The sequence below is a fragment of the Lipomyces chichibuensis genome (genome assembly GCF_038497645.1).
Source record: "Lipomyces chichibuensis strain CBS 12929 unplaced genomic scaffold V1513scaffold_10, whole genome shotgun sequence".
In the NCBI taxonomy this organism is placed as follows: domain Eukaryota; kingdom Fungi; phylum Ascomycota; class Lipomycetes; order Lipomycetales; family Lipomycetaceae; genus Lipomyces; species Lipomyces chichibuensis.
In genome coordinates this window covers 219,993-233,287 of record NW_027117462.1, presented here as the reverse complement: position 1 = coordinate 233,287, position 13,295 = coordinate 219,993, and the positions used below count along the sequence as shown (strand labels likewise).

At 47.8% G+C, this 13,295-nt stretch overlaps 6 protein-coding genes and 1 non-coding gene across 7 annotated transcripts; 3 read left to right on the top strand and 4 right to left on the bottom strand.

Moving 5' to 3' along the window:
* The first annotated feature begins 87 nt into the window (after positions 1–87).
* V1513DRAFT_442378 (ribonucleotide reductase) lies at positions 88–3,440 on the top strand. The gene is made up of 4 exons (XM_066897656.1): positions 88–299; positions 354–385; positions 524–649; positions 725–3,440. Exons 1-4 carry the CDS (start codon positions 281–283, stop codon positions 3,236–3,238), a joined length of 2,691 nt encoding a protein of 896 aa, XP_066754338.1. The 5' UTR covers positions 88–280; the 3' UTR covers positions 3,239–3,440.
* Positions 3,441–3,687: 247 nt separating this feature from the next.
* On the bottom strand, positions 3,688–5,037 carry V1513DRAFT_442374 (mitochondrial 18 KDa protein-domain-containing protein). The gene is given in 5 exon segments (XM_066897655.1): positions 3,688–4,074; positions 4,129–4,281; positions 4,335–4,481; positions 4,583–4,585; positions 4,601–5,037. The coding sequence occupies 5 exon segments, from the start codon at positions 4,730–4,732 to the stop codon at positions 3,880–3,882; spliced, it is 630 nt and encodes a 209-aa protein (XP_066754337.1). The 5' UTR covers positions 4,733–5,037; the 3' UTR covers positions 3,688–3,879.
* Positions 5,038–5,159: 122 nt separating this feature from the next.
* V1513DRAFT_t46 lies at positions 5,160–5,232 on the top strand. The gene has a single exon. It is a non-coding gene; the product is annotated as a tRNA-Thr (tRNA).
* Positions 5,233–5,370: 138 nt separating this feature from the next.
* Positions 5,371–7,033, bottom strand: V1513DRAFT_442370 (tRNA-specific 2-thiouridylase). Its single transcript, XM_066897654.1, has one exon. The coding sequence runs from the start codon at positions 6,963–6,965 to the stop codon at positions 5,436–5,438; it is 1,530 nt and encodes a 509-aa protein (XP_066754336.1). The 5' UTR covers positions 6,966–7,033; the 3' UTR covers positions 5,371–5,435.
* V1513DRAFT_442369 (uncharacterized protein) lies at positions 7,018–8,562 on the bottom strand. Its single transcript, XM_066897653.1, has one exon. It carries the CDS (start codon positions 8,441–8,443, stop codon positions 7,451–7,453), a length of 993 nt encoding a protein of 330 aa, XP_066754335.1. The 5' UTR covers positions 8,444–8,562; the 3' UTR covers positions 7,018–7,450.
* On the top strand, positions 8,527–11,599 carry V1513DRAFT_398169 (uncharacterized protein). Its single transcript, XM_066895431.1, has 2 exons — positions 8,527–9,970; positions 10,024–11,599. The coding sequence occupies exons 1-2, from the start codon at positions 8,820–8,822 to the stop codon at positions 11,450–11,452; spliced, it is 2,580 nt and encodes an 859-aa protein (XP_066754334.1). The 5' UTR covers positions 8,527–8,819; the 3' UTR covers positions 11,453–11,599.
* On the bottom strand, positions 11,569–13,284 carry V1513DRAFT_442366 (eIF3 subunit 6 N terminal domain-containing protein). The gene is made up of 3 exons (XM_066897652.1): positions 12,821–13,284; positions 12,664–12,768; positions 11,569–12,612 (listed from the first exon to the last, which is right to left on the bottom strand). The coding sequence occupies exons 1-3, from the start codon at positions 13,196–13,198 to the stop codon at positions 11,728–11,730; spliced, it is 1,368 nt and encodes a 455-aa protein (XP_066754333.1). The 5' UTR covers positions 13,199–13,284; the 3' UTR covers positions 11,569–11,727.
* Between the last annotated feature and the right edge of the window lie 11 nt (positions 13,285–13,295).

Here is a 13,295-nt window from a genome sequence, read left to right as displayed (position 1 = left end):
CATTGTGGTTTATATAGTACAGGCTCATTTGTTAACACGTATTTGGGAGGGCAGGGAGGGCGATGGCCGTGTGATTCTTAGGAGGCTGACGCGCGACTGACGCGTGCAGACCCGCTTACTAAAATGGCACGCGAGGTCATATAAAGTAAATCTCTAGCCCACATCCGACCTCTCCCACACACGTCTTTGTCTTTTCCACCACCACTGCCCATCGCTCCTGTTTATCGCCGGCCACTACCAGGGCCATTTTGCATTCTCATTTTCTTTGCATTAATACATCATGTTCGTGTATAAGAGAGGTAAGTTCTGCATCGTCGACGCGCGTGCTTACCCAGTGCTAATTAATTTTTCAGACGGAAGGAAAGAACGTGTCCAGTTTGACAAGGTATGTCTGCCCCATCCATCTCACATATGCGAGTGCATCATTCAGTCCCCGCAGTTCTTAAATTGAAATATTGGAAACTGGATTTCGTTGTGAATGATTATGTGCTGCGTTGCAAGTGTTGCTAACTTTTGGCCTCAGATCACAGCGCGTGTGTCACGTTTATGCTACGGTCTTGACACAGAACACGTCGATGCTGCTGCCATCACTCAGAAGATCATCTCTGGCGTGTATCAGGGTGTTACTACTGTTGAGTTGGATAACTTGGTAAGTCGGATTTATGATGCGGTGACGCCTTTCAACGCGTCTTTGTCCACTCGGCAGTAGTTAATTGATATTTAGGCCGCCGAGACTGCTGCATACTTGACTACCGCACATCCCGACTATGCAGTTCTTGCTGCGCGTATTGCCATTTCCAATCTTCACAAGCAGACCACGAAGCAGTTTTCGCAAGTCATATCAGATCTTTATCACTACATCAACCCGAAGAATGGCAAACATTCGCCTATGATTTCAGAGTCTGTCTTTAATATCATTCAGGAGCATGCTGAAGAGCTTAACTCCGCTATTGTCTACGACCGAGATTTCCAATACAACTATTTCGGATTCAAGACACTTGAGCGATCGTACCTTCTCCGTATAAACGGCAAGGTTGCAGAGCGCCCCCAGCATATGATTATGCGTGTCGCCGTTGGTATCCATGGTGACGATATCGAGAAGGCCATTGAGACCTACAGCCTCATGTCGCAGCGATACTTCACTCACGGATCGCCTACCCTCTACAATGCTGGTACTCCTCAGCCACAACTGTCTTCCTGCTTTTTGGTTTCGATGAAGGAAGACTCAATCGAAGGTATTTATGATACGCTCAAGACCTGCGCGCTCATTTCTAAGACCGCTGGTGGGATCGGTATGAACATTCACAACATCCGCGCCACTGGCTCCTACATTGCGGGCACTAATGGCACTTCAAATGGTATCATTCCTATGCTTCGTGTTTTCAATAACACTGCTCGTTATGTTGATCAGGGTGGCAACAAGCGTCCTGGTGCGTTCGCCATCTACCTTGAGCCATGGCACGCAGACATATTTGAATTTATCGATCTGCGCAAGAACCACGGCAAAGAGGAAGTTCGCGCGCGTGATTTGTTTTATGCCCTTTGGATCCCAGACTTGTTCATGCAGCGTGTTGAGGCCAATGGGGATTGGTGTTTGTTCTGTCCTAGCGAGGCTCCCGGTTTGGCCGACGTCTGGGGCGATGAATTTGTGGCTCTTTATGAGCGCTACGAGAAGGAGGGTCGTGCCAGGAAGGTTATCAAGGCTCAGAAGCTCTGGTACTCTATCCTTGAGGCTCAGACCGAGACCGGTAATCCATTCATGCTTTACAAGGATGCCTGCAACCGCAAGTCCAACCAGCAGAACCTTGGTACCATTAAGTCGTCGAACCTTTGCACAGAGATTATCGAATACTCTGCTCCGGATGAGGTCGCTGTCTGCAACCTTGCTTCACTCGCTCTTCCTTCCTTCATTGAGCATGACAGTGAGGGATCCTGGTACAATTTTAACCGTCTTCATGATGTCGCAAAGGTTGTGGTCCGCAATTTGAACAAGATTATTGAAATTAACATGTACCCTGTCCCTGAGTCTCGAAAGAGTAATATGAGACATCGACCTATCGCTGTAGGTGTCCAAGGTTTGGCCGATGCCTTCCTTGCTCTCCGTCTTCCGTTTGACTCTCCTGGTGCGAAACAGCTCAATATCCAGATATTCGAGACTATCTACCACGGTGCAGTCGAGGCTTCAATCGAACTCGCCAAAGAGCTTGGTCACTATGAGTCTTTCCCCGGATCTCCTGCTTCCAAGGGCTTGCTCCAGTACGACCTGTGGAATGTCACTCCCTCTGATTTGTGGGACTGGGACGAGCTCAAAGATAACCTCGCGCGGTACGGCATGCGCAACTCGCTGCTTGTCGCTCCTATGCCTACTGCATCTACTTCCCAAATTCTCGGCTTTAACGAGTGCTTCGAACCATACACCTCGAACATCTACTCTCGTCGTGTTCTCGCCGGCGAGTTCCAGATTGTGAACCCCTGGCTGTTGAGAGATCTCGTCGACATGGGTCTCTGGTCTGATAACATGAAGAACCGCATAATCGCAGACAACGGTTCGATCCAGAACATCCCCAATATCCCCGCCGACATTAAAACTCTTTACAAGACAGTCTGGGAGATTTCTCAAAAGCACATTATTGACATGGCTGCTGATAGGTCACCGTACATTGATCAGAGTCAGAGTTTGAATATCCATATCAAAAACCCTACTATGGGTAAGCTCACCAGCATGCATTTCTACGGCTGGAAAAAGGGTCTCAAGACAGGCATGTACTATCTCCGCACAATGGCCGCCAGCGCGCCAATCCAGTTTACCGTCGACCAGGAAGCTCTCAAGGTAGTTGATAGTAATATCGCTAAGACTGCTTCTCTCGGCAGTCGCAAGACTCTCAGACAGACCAACAAGGTATCCACTCCCGTCAAGATGACTGGCGAGAATGCCCGCCGCTCGCCTGCGTCGTACTATATGAACCAAGGCCTTCCTGTGGCTGAGCCAGCCGAGGAGGTTGCCGTTGCTGTCTCATCCGAAGATGAAGAAACCACACCTTCGACTCGTGCAGTCGAGGAGTCTCCGGCTCCGGCTCCGAAGAAGCCTGTTGGCGGTTTGCTGTCCCGAAAGCGTGCTGAAATGGCGGAGAAGGTAGACAAAGGTGAAATGACTGTCGAGGAATATGATATCTACAACGAAAAGGTCCTCCAGTGCTCCATCGAGAACAAGGACGCTTGCGAGATGTGCTCTGGTTAGATTAATTATGGTATCACATAGTTGTGTCGTAATTTAGCTTGGCGGTGTACGATAGTTTGTGATAGATTGTGTGGTGAATTTCAACTACAATTTGTTTGTATCATTTTTCCGGATTCGGTTTGTTTGTTTTATGTTGCTGATCACATTAAGGTTCACTGTGCATGAAAATATCGTTTAAATATAATTACTCCATCCTCTATGTCCATCTTTTGTTTCGAAATTCTGTCTTGTTGGAAACTGCAAATTAATCATTACAGTGCTTGGCTGGTCTTGCAGTGCTGATTGGTTCTCTAAATCGTTAATGCGTAGGACAGGATGACGTCTCGATCCAAGGTTCATGATAACGCTGGCTGTAAGCTTGGGCTTGAAATATTTATTTTGTTACGACATCTTTTGCGGATAAATTGAGCTGTTCCAATGGCTAGCTTACTCGCGGGAGGGATATCCGCCAACATATCACGCCAATGAGTTTTCCAGTCATGGGTAGTACGGACCGTAAATAATATAAAGTAAGTAACAGGACATTCTGAGAGCATCATCGAGATATCGAGATATAGCTATCGTTCTTGCGAGTACAACGTTAACATGAAAGATTATGTCACATCTATCCTGACTAAATATATCTATGTGATTACAAACAGTTACAAATCCTTTTCACTGAAGTCTTTATATGCAGCCTTGCCTTGATCGAAAACCCATTCAACGGCCTCCTCAACTGGCGCGTCGAACACGAACGGCAAAGCGGGGACCACGGCGAGACCAAAACCAACAGGTCCCCATGTCCTTATTCGGACGTTCTTGACGTTCTTCATCGCCATTCCGGAATACTTCACCGTCTATTCACACAGTTAGTCTCATATTGGTGCAATGACACAGGATATATGACGCACTGAATGAATTGTAAACGCGGGCAGACCCATACTAGCTATGCTCTGGAATACACCGCGCTGCAATACAGTCAACTGCCAGTTAGGCTTCTCTTTGCCGGTCAAATCGTCGCCTCTTGCTTTAGACTCCAAATATTCCTGTTCCCTTAGGTGGGCCTACACAATAACGGCCGTTAGTATCGGACGGATATCACAATTAAGCTGTGTACCTTGTAACCTTCATAGGCGACATCACCGAGGAGATAGGTCCAACTGATGGCGTAAGCAGCTGACACGACTGCAGGATTGACGACGGGACGAAAAGATTCACCAATGTCAGATGTATATGCGACATATCTTTGAGCAGCCAACACGATCTACTCTCCGAATCAGCTATTCTTCCTCAAATCAAGCGTCATATGTAGGCGTTCCCTACAGTCTAAATCCAGTTTTAGTTATCAACGAAGCAACACAGAATAGTACGACCAAAGCTCACCCGTAGTCGATTCGCATAGGCTGCATACCGCAGGTTCGACTCCGTGCTCTCAGGTGCGTTTCCACTGGCAATCTCATGAGCCGCCTTCTCCACTTTGGCTTCGATTTTCTTCTCAATACTCGAGTCCGGCATGGCAATTTATTTTTCTATATGTACCTCTAAATCCTCTAATTATGCTGTCAATTTCCCTCCTAAAGATCAGTAGGAACGGGATCTATATCTATATGTTACCCGGGCCGTTGAGCGCTTGTCAGCAACAATCGTCAACGCCTTCCCAATAATATCGGCTACAATTTTCTTCCGGGAACTTCCCACAATTGCGGCGTCCCGGAGCTACGAAAGCCCGATGTCCCAACGTCCGTATTTCTTTCTGGCTCCGAAACGAAGCCGCAAGAGAATATATCCATCAAATACCTTTGTTCCACTTTGAAGCTCCCATCATTTTCTTGTCCAAGCAATTTTACAATACCCTGAGAATACCCTGAGATTGAGTATTTGAAGTTACCCTAACCCAAACGTTGACATTGTGGCTCTCAATTATTTCAGATACACATAGCAAGCCTTGATGGCCAAGTTGGTAAGGCGCAGCACTAGTAATGCTGAGATCATCGGTTCGAATCCGTTTCAAGGCATTTTTTGCATCATTTTCGTTACTACAATTTTCCTTTGAGCCTATAAGGGATAGTTTTGTTCTTCAATATTATTGAATGCTTAAATTGTTTGTGAGTGGACAATGATATTACTGTTAATGGCCGAAACGCACGAGAACTGATTTATGTACCATTCATTGCTTTAAATGTATTTACAGGAACAACCAATTAATATACAAACTCATTCAAGCCACCACACTATGTGGCTCTTTCTCTGTTTCCACCGGTTGTAAATTCTCTCTATATGCTAGTTCGATGGATTCCGTGCGCCCACCGCCAAGTACTATATCTCTATAGTACAATACTCCGTATTGGTCTTGCGCGATTCCGTGCGCACTACCAACAAACTCGAATCTGATATTCCCATTTCCCAAATCCTCCATCTGTTTTATTGTTATCATAGGATTCTGTAGTGGTCTGCATCGGACTGTGAGCTCGCCAAGTTTGGCTAATTCGTATACCTCTGAAATTTTTTCGTCGTCGACAAGCCAGGACCATTCGGCACAGATCATAGCAGATGACAAGAGCCAACGATTATTACGGCCAGGCGCGATAACAATCTCATTCGTCTCTTGTCGCTTGTCAATGACGTACCATGGACCGTCCTCTTCGTGCTCCTTTATTTTGCCTGTTGTGATCCCATTTCTCTGGCCAATAGTCGCTGACCAAAGACCCGGATGTTTGCCTACGACAACTCCCTTGTATGTCACAATGTTGCCTTCTTTCTCGGGTATATATTCTCTCAGAAAATCTCTGAAATGCCGAAACCCGCTCGTGTTGCTAGAGATCTTTCTGCCTTCCCGGAATGCCTGTTCCGCAGCCTTGGCTGACACAGTAGGCTGTACAAAACATAGCCCTTGCGAGTCTGGCTTATACGCTGTCCTGATTTTCATTTTTATTGCGAGCTCTCGGACTTCCTTTTTTGTGTACCGATGCATCGGAAACAAAACATTGTGTAATCGTGACCGTAACACAGTGGCCAAATAAAATGTCTGATCTTTAGTCTGATCTTTCGGCTTTAATAAATGCGTTTGGCCAGTCTCCTTATGAATCACCGTTCTGGCATAATGCCCAGTAGCAAGCCACCACTTCGACGCGCCCTGCTGATTCGCAGTATTCTCGATTAGATCGTATAGCTTTCCGAACTTAATATATCTATTACAATCCACATCCGGGTTCGGCGTCCGACCAATTGAATATCTGTCGATCATGGGTTGAAACACCTCCGTCCAATACTCCTTCTCAAGATTGATACGGATGGCGGGAATCTTCAGGTCCTGGCACACCCCGCAAACGTCGTTCCATTCAGTCTCCGTACATGACACCCCGATTTCCATAGATTCTTTATTCCGCTGTTCTTCCTCCTCAAGATACTGGCGGAGCCGTTCGGGATTTTTGCTAATCCGATGTGAAATTGGCCTCTTGATTTCATGCCTTGGTGTCCGCGGTTGTGTCCAGTTCGCCATATACACACCCGTGACATTGGTGTATTTGCTTGCGAGAACGTGAGCCACAAAAGAAGAATCCACACCGCCGGACATTGCCACGAATATGGAGTCGTCCGGACTGGGAACGGGATCCGTGTATGGCGAGGAGTCATGGCTGTAGCGGGCGAACTGGCATTGGAATCGTGATGGGTTGCGTGGTAAACATTGTGGCGCGAACAGATCTGAGCAAAATACTGACCGATAGAAGCGCAGCCTCCGATTACGCATCTTGAATTTGAACCTGGTACGGAGACCTAGTGTACAAATATATGTGTCTAATTGAGTATGAAGAAGCTATTTGGGAGTTAATGGAAGATTTGTTGTAAGCCGCACCATCTGGAAATATCTAACGTTTGGCGACCATAGCCAGTCGTGTTAAAAATCCAACGTTAATAAGAAATAAAGAATTATTTACATTATTCAGCATAAACTAATATCTTTACACATATACACATATTGCATTCCTGAAACGCAACGCTCTAATAGGCATAAACAAATCAATAAATAGACCAGTAAATATACACGGTTGAATGAATATCACGACCCAAAACCAGAATGCTGTTGAAGCTCCACCTGCCCCACCTTTTAGACCAATTTTCCGAACCCACAAGTATAAACAAAAAAAAAGGAATTTGCAATTCTTCAATGAAAATGCAAACAGAGTTGAGAGAAAACAAGATTCAGCAATAATACAATTAAACGGATTAGAAAGACTACCTGCGGCCCAACAAAGAGAAAAACTCCTCTCGCGTTTTTTGTGCCTCTCGGAATCGACCGAGCATGCAGCTGGTAACGGTTGTACTTCCCGGTTTTTGCACGCCTCGCATAACCATGCACATATGGGATGCCTCCATAACTACAGCGACACCTTGAGGTCTCAAAATTTCCCAGACTGCGAGTGCAACTTGTTTGGTAAGGCGCTCTTGAACTTGCAGACGACGCGCAAACATCTCCGCAATACGGGCCAACTTCGAGAGGCCGAGAACACGGGAATTGGGAATGTAGCCAATGGACATGGTTCCGGTGAATGGAACCATGTGATGTTCGCAGAGCGAGAATACTGGGATATCCTTTACTACGACCATTTCATCGTGGTCCTCTTCGAATACCGCGCGATTGATGACGTTTCGAATGTTCTGTTCGTAGCCTTTGGTGAAAAACATGATTGCCTTTGCATATCTCTCCGGTGTAGATAACAAACCCTCTCTTGTGGGATCCTCCCCTATCTCGGTGAGAATAATACGAACAGCATCGGCGATTCTACCAATTTTTGCCGCCGTCTCTTCTGGCGTAGCTTCAAGTCTTTCACGAGTTCCCACCGAGGGCCAGGATAAGCCGTCAAAATCGATTGGCGGATTCAGCGTATATGGCGACGCTGGACGTGATATCTTTGCGGCCGCAGCAGATGTTGTGCCAAGGTGAGGATGGGTATATGCCAGATGCTGTGCGGCAGACTTTGAACTGCCTCCGGCAAGAGGTGATGATGGAGTCGTCCTCGGCTGGGAGGCAGACGCAACGCTGACACTTGCGCTCCCGTCTTCGATATCATCCATGTCATCCACAAGTGCGACGTCGTCGTCTTCGTCGTCTGTCGTGGGCCCCTCGGTCGTAATACGGGCCTTTCGATTGAGCGAGAGCATCGCAAGGAGAGCGTCTGGGTCTGCAGGCACGCCGGCTGGAACTACTGGCGCCTTTGCAAGTGGCATTTCGAACTCCGAGCAATATTGCAGCAAGTATTGCTGCAGTGGAGGAATTATATCGTACCGCTAAAACTTTTCATGTAGAATTCATTCATTTGATGGCATCGTGGCGTGCGCTGTACGATAAGGGTCTGGTGGGTAAAACATCGCATATAAGGGGTTGGTGGAGAGATTGTAAATAAGGGTTTGTGCAGGGCTGACCCGGTGCTCCAGCTCACTACATCTCGAGACTAACTCACTTAACCCGTATAATATATGTCTGACGCTCATCATAAGAGCAACCAAACGGATCGCACGCGAGATCACATTTGCGATTGATCTCTAAGCAGACGCCGATGCAATACAACTCATAGACCGGCCCGACGCGTAAGGTAGCATTGTCATGGACGCATGGAGCTCCTTCGCGTCGTCCTCGTCTCCCGAGCCGGCGTCCACTTCAGCGTGGGCTCTTGGCGATGTGATTCCCGATTGGTCCGATTCGGCTCCGGCTCATTCGCGGAGCGGTTTGGGGAATGGTCTTGACGTGAAGATGATGCAGAGCTCGGTGAACGATAACCAGCTGAGTGCTGCCGAAGATAGTGAGAACGATCCATGGGCAACCGCGGTGTCGCCGCCTCCAGACGCATTTACGTCAATTGTGTCTCCGGAGCGAAAGATATCACCGCAGAAGGAAGCTCCAGATGTGCCAATGACAGTCGAATCAAGTCCTGGTCAAGCCGAAGTCAACAAAATGGCTATGGAAGACGAGAAACTGCACCGGAGCTCCGTAGGCGATGCTTCAAATCATGAGAAACATGTAGCCGACATTATATCCACTCAGGCGGAGGGCTCGCCAGAAAAAGATCTTCAGGATATGAACGCTTTCCCTGGAGCTACGGACAATGTTGTGGAGGAATCTAATCACCCAAACATTTTAGACAAGCGGAAGTCAGACATGAATACCATCGGCGACAAAGCAGCAGAGACGGAACTTAAAGAAAGGCTCAGGGAGAGCATGGCATCCCAGCAAGCGACAGAAACGACAGGAATTTCAAGTCGAGAGCCTGACGATCATGCAGAAGTTGGAGGGCAGGAAGAGGTGATCGACAAGGAAACCAAAGTGGAGGAAGACTTGGGCAACAATGCTGATGAAAGTGCGGATACGGCAGCTAAACCAAATGGTCCGTCAGATGATTCTCTTATCGAGATTGTGAGCGAGCGCCAAGATGAAGTGCCAGACAAGATACATGGACTGACAGATTCTAAATCACAAGATGAATGGAAAGCGTCACAATCATCTCCAATGATTACCGTACCAGATATAAGTCGGCCAGTCTCACTATTGGCGGAACCAAATGGATTTGGCGCTGACAGTTCTGACGATTTTACTTTCTCCAATCCTTTCGCGCCAGAACCGGAGAAAGCACGGTCGACTAATGAATTGCTTCCAGATATTTTCCCTATGCCTACGATTATCGATGGTGACCGTGATAGTGTAGCAAATTATTTCTCGGACTCGCAAGTTGCGCCCACGTTACTCAGTTCTGGAAAGGCGTATGACATCGCAGTTCAACGTTTACATTGAACTAATATTAACTAAAGCTTAGGAGAAAATTGAGTACCATGCTAACGCGCCCAACTCGTCAATTCTTCACTTCGACTCCGCGCGTATCTACTCCTCCTGCGTCTTCAATCATCACAGCGTCGCAGTCGGCCGATGACGGCATTCGTGTGAAATGGAATCACACAGAGATACAATCTCGAGTCCAGAACGTAGTCGGAGAATGGAAGAACAAGCGGAAAGACATTGGGGGGATGTTCGATTGGGATAACGCAGATGTCCAAGGCCCGAGTAGTCCCACACATTTTGTCGGCATTGAGTCCATGACTACTGCACCTGCCATGGAAAGAGGTCTAAATGATGGCCCAGAGTTAGCGTCTCCAGGTTTGAAGCGGATGACGAGTTCTGGTCCAACGTCGGCAAAAACTGAGGCTCCTGATATTTCTTTCAGCTGGCATGACGATAGTGGCTTGTGGGGAGGCACGTCATCTTCTTTGTCGTCAGTACAGGCACACCGACAGCCCGTTTTTAATCAGATCCCGATTACGGCATCTATGCAGCCAACAGCTTTGCAACCTACTATGACATCGCAGTCGGTGTCAGATCCAGCCACTGCTACTCAAGAGGATGACAATGTGGATGATTGGGGTGATTTCACAGAGTTCGAGAGTGCGCCAATACCAATTCAGCGTCCCAATTTCGAGCTCGATACGGAGACCACATCCTTCGGTGACGATTTCGCTGAGGATATCTGGGGCCGAAAGACCGTGACGAACGGAAGCGCGTCGGCGCAGTCGACCCAACTATCACCGAACAAGTCATCTCAACTAGGCAGTCCGACAAAGACTGCCACAGACGGAATATCAATTGAGCCGTCGCAACCAATACAGCCAGCGTCTGCGTTAGAACAGCCACTGCAGCCGACGTCTGTAGCGCCAACCGCATCTTTCGTAGTTACTATCGAAGATAACGACGATTGGGGGGACATCATGGGAACTCCAGCCGCTCCTGGCCTCCAAGGACCGACTCACGGCATCAATGACGACTTCAAAGCTCCACAGCCAAACAATGACCCACAGTCAACCCCAGAAACCGAGCTACGTCCTTCGAGATCATCTCAATCTGCATCATCGCACCATTCCTCCACCAAGGAAGTCCAAGCGCACACCCATCCGCGCGTCGTTCACCATCATCACCACCAACCAAAACACATGTCCGCAATATATATCCCACCACCAAAGCCATCGTCACCATCATCATCAATGTATCTCTCGTCGTCGTCATCGTCATCGTCATCAGCGTCGTCAACTACTGATGTACGATCTACTATCCACGTCGAAGGTACTGTTTCCAGACACGGAACTATGATGCTCTCGCCTACTGCGCCGAAATTAACGGATGCGAAGATGCGGGAGGATCAAATTGTGCGCAGAATTGTTGAATCAATTCCCGATATTGAGTATTTAGTAAGTTAGGTCATTGGGAGTATATATTTTGGAAAAAGGTGCGGCATGGTAACGTGTACCGAGTTTCGTTGCAATATAGAAACTCATGCACGACGAGACTACGAAGTGTATATTTATACGATGTATAATTATATGACGCCTCATCCTTGATCGTAAAGTATATTCCATCGCGCGATCCCCATTTGGTGATTAACAAGAAACATGACTATAAATTACAAGAAAACCACCGAAGTTCGCTCTATACACAACCCAAGAAACTTTCTAACTTTCTCCAGTCTTCCATATTACTCTTGAGTCTCGCCACCTTCTGCACCATTCACGGTCGCAGTCGCGTTCCGAGTGGTGAGCATATGCGCAAGGACCTGGTTTGTCCGGAAACTAAGCCCCTTTGTGCGCTCGATGACTTGCTGGTAGACGGACTGTGGTGGGTGATTCATGATGACAGTGCCTTCTGAGAAATTAATCTTCGCGTCGACCCGTGTGTCCCGAATTAAGTTGACAATCCATTTCTCGCCCTCCTCAGCGGATAAGTTCAGACGCGCTGATAAATCCCGGATATCGATCCTTTGGTGAATCTGGCAATACAGTTCGGAAACGAGATGGCGCGCAGACTCCAAGAACTCGTCCGCGGAACCGACCAGGAATGGATCTGTTTTGACGACGTCGGCAGACTCTGCGAGCTTTGTCTGGGCTTCTTCAAAGTCAAAGTCGACATAGAGCGCGTAGACAAAATCCGTGACGGCATCAGAGTATTCGTAGCGCTCTTGCTTGATCACGCGCACGAGTTCGCGGATTTGTTTCTGATATGTGGCATATGTCGAAGATCGCCCAGCGGCAGTCTTACGTGCGTTGCGGGACGTGAGGACGGTCACGGTCACGTATCGTAGGATCCATGGGCAGGATGTTTGGATGGTGTTCAGGTATGCGGGCGACAGGAAGAGGTCTGTAAGCTTTTCGCGACCAGTCTCGGCGTTGAAGAAGAAAAAGAGTGCCCAGTGGATAAGCCACGTTCGGTGGTTGAGTTGGACTAGTGGGTCTGTGAATGTCTTTTGGTCAATGAGTTCCTTGAGCTTGAGAAGCTCGGTGACGGCGTTTTCCCATTGCAGTGTCATGATTTCGGCAGCCAGCTTACCCCAGGTCGCGGAAATCACGAGCTCAGGGTCGATTGACTAGATGTACTGTTAGTCGAGATCATTTAGGATCTTGAGATCCGTACGTACCAGCGTCCGGAATTGATACAAATGCTCAGCAGCTTCAGCATACTTGCCGCAGTTGTACTGGAATTTACCGTAATGGTACAGGATATCGACCATCTCAGGAGTAACCTATCGACGAATCAGCCAGGTGGTCCTCATCCTAACTAAATCAAACACATACACCATAATTGTCCTTTACATAGCTAAAATTCTGTGCCGGATCCGACCGCAGCGCATTAACAACCTCCGGATTCCGCACGATCTCCAACATCTTCTCTGCCTTCTTCTCAAACTCAACGAGCTTCTCCAATACATCTTTTCGCTGCTCCGTAATTTCCTGTGGAACAGTTGCATCCTCGCCATGTATAGCTTTGTACGTCTCGGAGATGTAATCCATCATATTTGTATCTTTCATGACATCGTACTTGGCCTGTAGCAGCACGTCGGCCGGGTACAGCTTCTGCTCAGACAGGTGCTCAAGCAGCGCGAAGATGAGCAGGCGGTCCAGGTATGGCAGGATCCGCGGGACGAGATCGTACGACGTAGTTGTCGACGACATTGTTTAAACAGTCGACGAGAAGAGTATAAAAATGGATCGACTGTGGACAGTGAGGATTGTCAGAGTTCGTTTTCTTTAGCTGAGTGTGTTCCTGATA